The sequence below is a fragment of the Xenopus laevis genome, chromosome 4S (assembly GCF_017654675.1).
Source record: "Xenopus laevis strain J_2021 chromosome 4S, Xenopus_laevis_v10.1, whole genome shotgun sequence".
NCBI classification, from domain to species: Eukaryota; Metazoa; Chordata; class Amphibia; order Anura; family Pipidae; genus Xenopus; species Xenopus laevis.
This window is the reverse complement of record NC_054378.1, coordinates 73825708-73834716: the sequence shown is the minus strand read 5'-3', so window position 1 is coordinate 73834716 and position 9009 is coordinate 73825708. Positions and strand designations below refer to the sequence as shown.

Here is a 9009-nt window from a genome sequence, read left to right as displayed (position 1 = left end):
TCTTCAAATTTTCTGCAATGATGTAAACCTTAAAGGGATACTGTCATGGGAAAAAAATGAATCAGTTAATAGTGCTACTCCAGCAGAATTCTACACTGAAATCCATTTCTCAAAAGAGCAAACAGATTTTTTTATATTCAATTTTGAAATATGACATCGGGCTAGACATATTGTCAATTTCCCAGCTGCCCCAAGTCATGTGACTTGTGCTCTGATAAACTTCAATCACTCTTTACTGCTGTACTGCAAGTTGGAGTGAGATCACCCCTCCCTTCCCCCCCCCCCCAGCAGCCAAACAAAAGAACAATGGGAAGGTAACCAGATAACAGCTCCCTAACACAAGATAACAGCTACCTGGTAGATCTAAGAACAACACTCAATAGTAAAAACCCATGTCCCACTGAGACACATTCAGTTACATTGAGAAGGAAAAACAGCAGCCTGCCAGAAAGCATTTCTCTCCTAAAGTGCAGGCACAAGTCACATGACCAGGGGCAGCTGGGAAATTGACAAATTGTCTAGCCCCATGTCAGATTTCAAAATTAAATATAAAAAAATCTGTTTGCTCTTTTGAGAAATGGATTTCAGTGCAGAATTCTGCTGGAGTAGCACTATTAACTGATGCGTTTTGAAAAAAAACATGTTTTCCGATGACAGGATCCCTTTAAACATAGGCTAAACGGAATAAGAGAAGCTTGATGTGGCTTGTGAATTAGTACAGAAGAACTTTCATGGTTCCACACAACTGTGATAGACTTTGGTTTATCCAATCATGTTCATATGCATATCCACATAATGCAGCCAATTATTATTAACCCTATTCTGAGGGTACAGGTATGGGATCTGTTATGCGGCAACCCGTTATCCAGAAAGCTCCGAATCACGTAAAGGCCGTCTCCCATAGACACCATTTTAAAAAAAATAATCCAAATTTGTGAAAATGATTTCCTTTTTCTCTGAAATAATGAAACCGTACCTTGTACTTGATCTAAACTAAGATATAATTAAAGAGGTTGTTCACCTTCGAAACACTTTTTTCAATTCAGTTGTTTTTAGATTGTTCCCCAGAAATAAAGACACCTTTTCAATTACTTTCCATTATTTATTTTTTACTGTTTTTCCAAAATCTAAGTTTAAATTTGAATGTCCCTGATTGGTGTTTTGAGTCTGGCAGCTCAGTAATTCAGGTGCAGACTCTAAACTGTTACAATTTTGCAAGATTTAGTTGATACATTTCTCAGCAGCATTTCTGGAGTATTAGCAACGATTGTATCAATTCCAACAGCTGCCTCTAATGAAACCCAGAGATTCTGCTCAGCAGGGACAAAGATAAGAAATGTATCAACTAAATGTATCCATTTAGAACAGTTTACAGGGTCGACGACCCCCCCTCCCAGGGCTGCTTCAGAAGGTGAAAAAAGACACTTGACACTTCAGTATAGGAAAAACAGTCACACATAGAAAATAGAAAGTTATTGGAAAAAGTCATTATTTCTGGTGATCTATCTGAAAACAACTAGTTTTTTGAAGGTGAACCCCCCCCCCCCCTTTAATCCTCAATGAAAGCAAAACCAGCCTATTGGGTTTGATTAATGTTTACATGATTTTCTGATAGACTAAAGGTATGAAGATCCAAATTACGGAAAGATCTGTTATCCAGAAAACCCCAGGTCCCAAGCATTCTGGGTAACAGTTCCCATACCTTGCACAGTGGTGAAGTTTTAGAATTCGTGTAGATTATGAATTGGTAATCTGCACTCTACAATTTTTGCAGTCTTGTTGAAGTTTCTTGTAGGGAATTCACAAAGGATGTGGGGCAGAATCAAATTTCTCTTCTTAGTTTATGATTGCTACATGAATGCAGTTTGTCACAATTAAGGCATAGGTTCTCCCTATGGTACAGTTTAATGAATCCTAAATGTTTCCCCACTTGCTTTACAGAGTGTTGCCACCTTGGGTAGCACATTAACCAGTGTTCACAATGATGTAGAAACCATGCAGGCAGCCACAGAAGAGCAAAAGAAGAAAGTGGAAATATTGCAAAAAGATGTGGTAAGTTCAGGTTTGAAAAGATTTTATGTAATAACAATATTAAGAATAAAGATATAATTTACTTTTTGTTTTTCTCAGGCTTGCCATGTTAGTCTTTTCTAGCTTTCATTGCTTAGCTACAGCTATCTTTATCACCTCCCATAGCCCTCCTACTGTTTATAATAACCTAAGAAGGTATATGGCCACACCTTGATAGAAATTTCCATAGCAGAGATAACTTTTTGTAAGTTATTTTGATAATGAGTACAAGAAGATATCATACCACAGCTTTGTCTTATTAATCTATTTGTTGGCAAAATAATTGCACCTTTATATTCAGTTTGGCAAATTGTATAATTTTTTTTAACAAATGCTTGTGTATTTGAACCAGCAGGATGCCCAATTTCTCCAGAACTCTGTTGATGACATGAATACCACTTTGCAACAGTATCAAAGACAGAATGATTTTAAATTGTACAATGTGGACACCATCCTCACTAATTTAACCCAACGAATTGCCCTCTTTGAGCATGAACTGCATCTCTCAAACAAGAGTGAGAATGTATCCCAGAGTTCAGTAAGTATCATCAATTAAAGGTTGGTTACTTTGATTCAGAGAATCAAGGCATTTCTTTCAGGCTATCCTAAAAATGGTTCATTGCACACAGGTTGATTCTGAGTCTTTTGTTGCATTAGCCATTGTTTTCAAGTACTAATTGTCACTGTGGGTGCAGGCAATTCCCATAAGAATGACTGAGGACAATTTCAAGGGGCAGATTTATCAAGAGTAGAAATTAGAATTTTCAAAAAAAAATTTTGGTCAGAATTCACAAATTCGAATTGGGAGTAATCCCAACCTTTACCCTGGGAATGATTGAAATTCAACTGTTGGCCACATAAAACCTGCCGTGTTCATGTGAAAGTCAATGGGAGAGGTCCAGTGACCCATTTAAATATGTTAATAGCCTTCCTGACATTTCGGACAAAAACTCAATTCAAGTTTAGTCTAATTCAGTTCTAGTTTTCGGGTCAGTAATATTCTTTGAGTTTTAGATATTAGATTTTTTTCTTAAATAACCTCCCAATTGAATTTCGAGTAAACTTGAATTTATTAGAGGGGAAAAAAAATTCACATGGAATTAGAAATTCATCCTTTGATAAATGGGCCTCCAAGTGTTTTGTGGCCCACCCAATTAGCTGTGATAGGCTCAGGTACTAAAACAATCGTAATTGCCCTGTACGCCAATACCCTATGGGCTGTTTGTTAGAATATTGTAAAATTTGTCTGTAGGTGATAGGCATAATTGTTCTTACTGGTTGAATCAGCAATAGGGTTGCGATAGCCATAAACCCCCTTTAGATATTCCACAAATGTAAATGTGGTGTAATTATTTAAAAGGGGCAGTATATACTTAACATAAACTAAACAAACTGAGTTTGTTTGTGTTAATTGTGTTAATCATCACCCACAAATTCTAGAAATGTAGTATAATATCCAAACACTGTTTCAGGGCTACCAAATCTAAACACCAATCCTCACTTACAGATTGTGAAAACGTGAAAGAATAAGTATAATACAACTTGTGATAGGTTAATTACTTACCAAGCTTGCCTATTATCAAAACAAGTTTGGAAGGCAAAGAGGAGGTTTGTTTAAACAAGGTTTATATGTATCTGATAATACTCAAAATAAATTTCAAATCCCAGTTTGAATAAATGGCACACGCACTTACACTGTGAAAAGACCGTACTGTTCCCTTGAGAAACACATAGAGAGATGTGAGCACCGATACCTGCATACTTGGACATGAAAGCTGTGTTTTTTACAGACTAAGGGCCGGATTTATCAAAATGTGAGAGTAGAACTCCCCTCAGAAAAACTCACCCATGTTTTATTCATTCCTTATTCATATTATTCATTCCTATGTATTTTATCAACCGAGTTCACCATTTGATAAATATTTATTGATATTGGGATTGGTTACCCCTAGCCTGGCCAGGATTATTTATTTTCAAATACCGTTTTTATTTTATTAAGTTATTGTGTGCATGGCTGAATAATAGAGTTTCCAAATGCTGAGCACTGAAACAATGTGTGTCCTTTAACTACATGACAGAAGCAATGGTATTGTCGGCATGTGTATGTTGTGCTACTGTATAGGAGAAAACTGGAAATAAAAGCAAAACTATATTTTTGTTTCTTTAGGTAGATAGTACAACATCCCCATCAACCGTGTCAGATCCTGCAAACAAAACAACTCAGACAGAATCCTCCCAGGTAAAGAAAACTGAAAGATGTATTTTGTTTATGTTGTTTTTTACTTGTGAAACAAGGTGTAATACTAATCTGTAGCAACAGCCCCATATAAAAACTACAAAATGCTGCAAATAATTTCTATGAGGCAAGAAATTTATGTGTGCATGCATCAAAATAGCAACAGTTCAGGCCTTAGATTATGAGTTTCCCAAATTGTGAGGCTACTTCCCTGGGGGTGGAGGTAGGGTTACCACCTGGCCGGTAAAAATGGTGGCTGATCCCAATGTTATTAATAGGAAAAAAAGATAAATATATAGTAATGCCGGCATTGTTTTCCAGAAAAGGTGGCAACCCTAGGTGGAGGACACATCCTGAAGGGGGAGATTGATGAGTGAATACTTATTTACTCTTGTAAGTGTTCCTGGAATTCCAGGCACCTGGGCATGTGGACTATCAGCAGGGCACGTGGTATCATTTATACTTTAGTAGAAACTGTTCATCATATGTATCAGCCCACCCCTCACTAAATGAACAGTAACAGTAAGGGTCTCTGCTTTCACGGAGAACATATTATAAAACAACCCTGCAGCTTTGTAGTATGGTGACAGTGGTAGCAAATTGTGGCTCTCATGCGTATTGTATAGACATAATTACCTTGGGACAGTTGTAGTTCTTGAAATTTGAAACTGATGATCTCTTTGAAGCTAAAGATTTTAAATGGTTTATTTTCTTTTGAGAAGAGCCTCGGCAGTGGACAACCATCTGCACTTCGGCAGAAACTCCAGTTTATTCATGCCCTGACTAACCAGCCAGAAAGTGGCAAGCAAGTTTTGAAGGATCCATCAGGTGAGGCATTATCACTCCTGATACTTGTAAGCTCAAAGTTCCTATATAACAGATCTTAGCACCTACAGGGAATGGAAAGGTGACTTTTACAGCCTCCCCTTCATTTGTGTTGACATGGGGGGGGGGGGGGGAGAAGGCATTGTTTTTGTTTTGATTTATTTGATGCTCACCAAAGGTTGGCAACTTTTTTTTCTAGTCTTATCTGATGTTGGTATAGTAAATTAATGTCCAGTTTTATTCTAATGTCCCACGTGATGCTTTTTGGTCAAAAAATCCACATTATGTACTCTTTGGTAGGCATATGCGATTGAAGCCGGTGTTAATAGGCACAGATAGTATTGGCATTGCTGAGGCAAAAAGCACCAAGTGTGACAGCCAAAATGGATGGCTGAATAGAAGCATGGCACCTGAGATAACTGGCTAGTTAATATATAAATTACATTGCCCATTCTACTCTAATTTGCAGGGCAACCATGCCATGTTCCCCATACTGTCTTTCATCAGTTAACATGATGCTGACACATTCTTTTGAAAATTCCATCGGAGTATAAATGAAAATAATACTCTGGATTTTCATAGGAACATGCCCGTATTGCATTAACTAAAAACAGCCCCTTCCCCCAAGTCTATAAAGCTTTGGGGACTTGTAGTTCAGTGTTTGATATTTCTAATTATCTAATTTCTAATTATCTCTAAGGGTAGCAAACATGATAGACTGCAAAATGGCACATTGCATTGACAGGATGGGAGGAATGTAATTTTCAGTTTACCACCTACATTTCAGATCTAGGCACTATAGCTAAGCTTGTGGCTGGCCATGCTTCTCTGTTCAGCAAGGAGTAAAACGCATGGGGAGGTGACACGACTTGGGCTAATCATGCATTTCCTGCAAAGAAGGGCAAACATGGCACTGCATGGCCGTGGTAGATGCTTACTACTGGTCATTCAAATTACACCAGCAATCCTAAAACATTGAATTGAGGCACTATGTAATGGGGTATGCAATCCACAGTGTATTTTAGGACTTCAAAAAAAAGGGGTTACATAAATAGTTGAATGAAATACCCGGTGGTGAAAAGTTAGTGGTGTAAATAAGGCAGTGTGTATTGCAGCTAAAGGTGTATGTGCTGCAAATGTACATGTTCCCAACTACTAATGGCAAGTTGCGGATCAAAGTCCCCCCTGTGTCTGCATAATGGCTATGATACCCAGGGCAAGTACACTGGAGTAACCAAACAGAAATTGAATGGCCAGTTCTAAATCTAGATGTGTTTAATGCTGTTTAAAATTCAGGTGGCGAGGTTGCAGCATCACAAACTAATCTAACAAGAATGGCACCAAGATCTGTCGGTGGGTCTGGGCAGGAATTACCAGGAATTTCCACAGAAAAGGGTAAGACTGTGTAGCTGAATAATGCTTATTGTGTGACAAGGAGACAATAACCTATGCATGTTTTTGCATCCTCAACATACAAGTGTACATAAACTTGCACACATGTGTATATATATGGACTTAAGATATTTTAGTGTATTACTCCAGTACTGTTGCTTTAATAAGGTCCCTGGCAATGCACTTTAGTTTTCTTTATGTATTACATAACATAATGTAATATCTGCATTTAGTTAATCTGTTTTCCTTTTTTACACATGTAGATCTTGAAGATCTCTTCAGCAGGTCTGTGAAGGATGCCAAAGCAAAGCTGTCTTACCAGGAACTACAAAACCTGCTTGGTCCAGGTTTGCCAGCTCCTGGGTATCTCCAGCAGTTTGATGTAGATGGGGATGATCAGTATTCCATTGCAGAACTGAAAGCACTTTTGAGTGCCCAGCAATGACAGCTCAGCAGCAAATAATACACACAGGCAGAATAAACTGCATTTCTTTTCATCTTCTTCCAAGCTGTCTCTTATAAAGACTGCAGGAGTTCCAGCGTGAAGTCACATTGCTTGTTTCATGTTTATTTTAAGACTATTTTATAACCAGTTGTAAAGACATTCTGGAGGCAGACATCCTTGTGCTTTTAGAATATACATATACAGTTCCTACTCCCAATGCCCTTCCCATTTTAAATTCAGATTCCTTATTTTATAGTCATAAAATCTTGCCTTAAATTAGGAAACTGCACTTTACAGAGCATAGAAGTATTCCTTGATGGGAGGACCTCGTCCATAAAGAATTCTATGCACACAGAGCTTAGAGCTGGGAAGAGCAGAAGCTGCATATGTAGGTTTCAGTATGTGTGCCTTGGAAGTACAATGATGTGTGAATGTGCATACAGCTTTACTCTACCCTTCAATTTATTCCTGGGCATAAACTTTTAGGTCTTCAAGCATGCTTTCTTATCAGCAATCACGTGGGCATACCCCACACTGAAGTATGAATGTACAGCACTGAACATATTGCTCCATAATCTGTATGATTTGCTCAGGTTGCAGGGAGTCTGAACACAATATGACCCTCATGCCGGACAAATAACGTCAATGACTAATGCATTGTTCAATATGCCTTTTTATTGGATTAATGGCTTGTTTTTCATACAGAATAACAGCATCGACTCCACTCTCAAAAAGCAGGTAGCTATAATGAGCAGTGCGGCTGACTAGTCTCACGTTTCCCGTCATAGACAAGATATATGGCTTACCAGCTGTAACAGTGTAGCAGATGTAGCTCCGTAACTAAGCTATATACAATGTGATCACAGCTACTGTTGTGTTTCATAAACTTTTGAGTTGAAAGTAAAAGATTCTGCAATACAGGTTGTGCTCACAGAAAAAGTTTCTTCATAATTTCCAAGATCATTTTCAAATGCAATGTCAAATATGAAATTATACCAGTCCGATATGTAAATGTCTTTAATAAATTATTTGTATAGTTGGAATTATTGCTCAGCTTTCTGTGCTTCCAGTAGCATTACAAACTTATGTCGGTATATAGTTATGGCACAAGAGCATTGGAAAACCTGTAAAATAACATTATAAATAGTGACAGATCAACACTAAGGGGCCTATTTACTAAATCAAACTTTGTTTTTTTTTTTCAAGAATCTCAGAAAATTTCCTATATTTCTAAAAAGAAAAACCTCAAAAATTTGATTTGTGTATAAACCACAAAAACTTCCTAAGGCAAAACTTTGCCAAGTAAACGTTTTTGGTGCTATAGAATTCAAGGGGAGCTGCGCTAATCCTACTGGAACGCTATAAATTGATTCGACTTTGAGGTTTTCAGATTTTTTCTCTGCTAGAATTTGTCTGAAATACTCAAGGTTTTTCAAGCTATTACTATTTTTACCACATCGTTCAGTGCTTTTTTTTTTTTTTTTTAATTGGAACTTTAAATAAATGCAGTGACAATCATGGGTTTAGTTTGTGAGTTTAGTCATGATTCCAAACACATCTAAAACCACTAAAATCCAACCTTTAAAGGAAGGGTTCAGTCTAACAATAAAAACTGGGTAAACAGCAGGAAGTAGTGTTGTTGCTATTATGTTACACATCCAGTCAGTCCAGCCTTTATTCATAACATTTTTGCCTAACTATATTAGAAACATTTTTTATTTTGCACAGCCCATTAACCCAGTTTTTATTTTTACACTGAACAAGTCCTTTAATAAATAAGCCTCCAATTTGGTTGATTGCCACAACTCATTGAAACATGTATTATCGTCCGGGGGTTGGTCTGGTCACTAACATCAATCTTGTTGGTCTGGAACCAAGATGTTGCTTGTTTACTGGTCTGTTCAGTGTTGTTGTCTTGTTTGAAACACCATTTCAACATTCCATTATATATATATATATATATTTCCAATTAAGTTAAAGGGATCCTGTCATCGGAAAACATGTTTTTTTTTCAAAACACATCAGTTAATGGTGCTACTAC

The 9009-nt window shown here is 37.3% G+C and overlaps 1 protein-coding gene across 2 annotated transcripts in view; it reads left to right on the top strand.

Annotated features, from left to right (window-relative positions):
• The window catches only part of efcab14.S (EF-hand calcium binding domain 14 S homeolog), a 17836-nt gene extending 9350 nt beyond the window's left edge, over positions 1-8486 (top strand). Inside the window, 6 exon segments of one of the 2 annotated variants that reach the window (NM_001093904.1) lie at positions 1942-2052; positions 2426-2608; positions 4238-4309; positions 5029-5134; positions 6428-6526; positions 6787-8486. In NM_001093904.1, coding sequence (NP_001087373.1) covers positions 1942-2052; positions 2426-2608; positions 4238-4309; positions 5029-5134; positions 6428-6526; positions 6787-6968 — 753 coding nt within the window. In that variant the 3' untranslated portion in view covers positions 6969-8486. 2 annotated transcript variants of the gene reach the window in all.
• Positions 8487-9009: the final 523 nt, after the last annotated feature.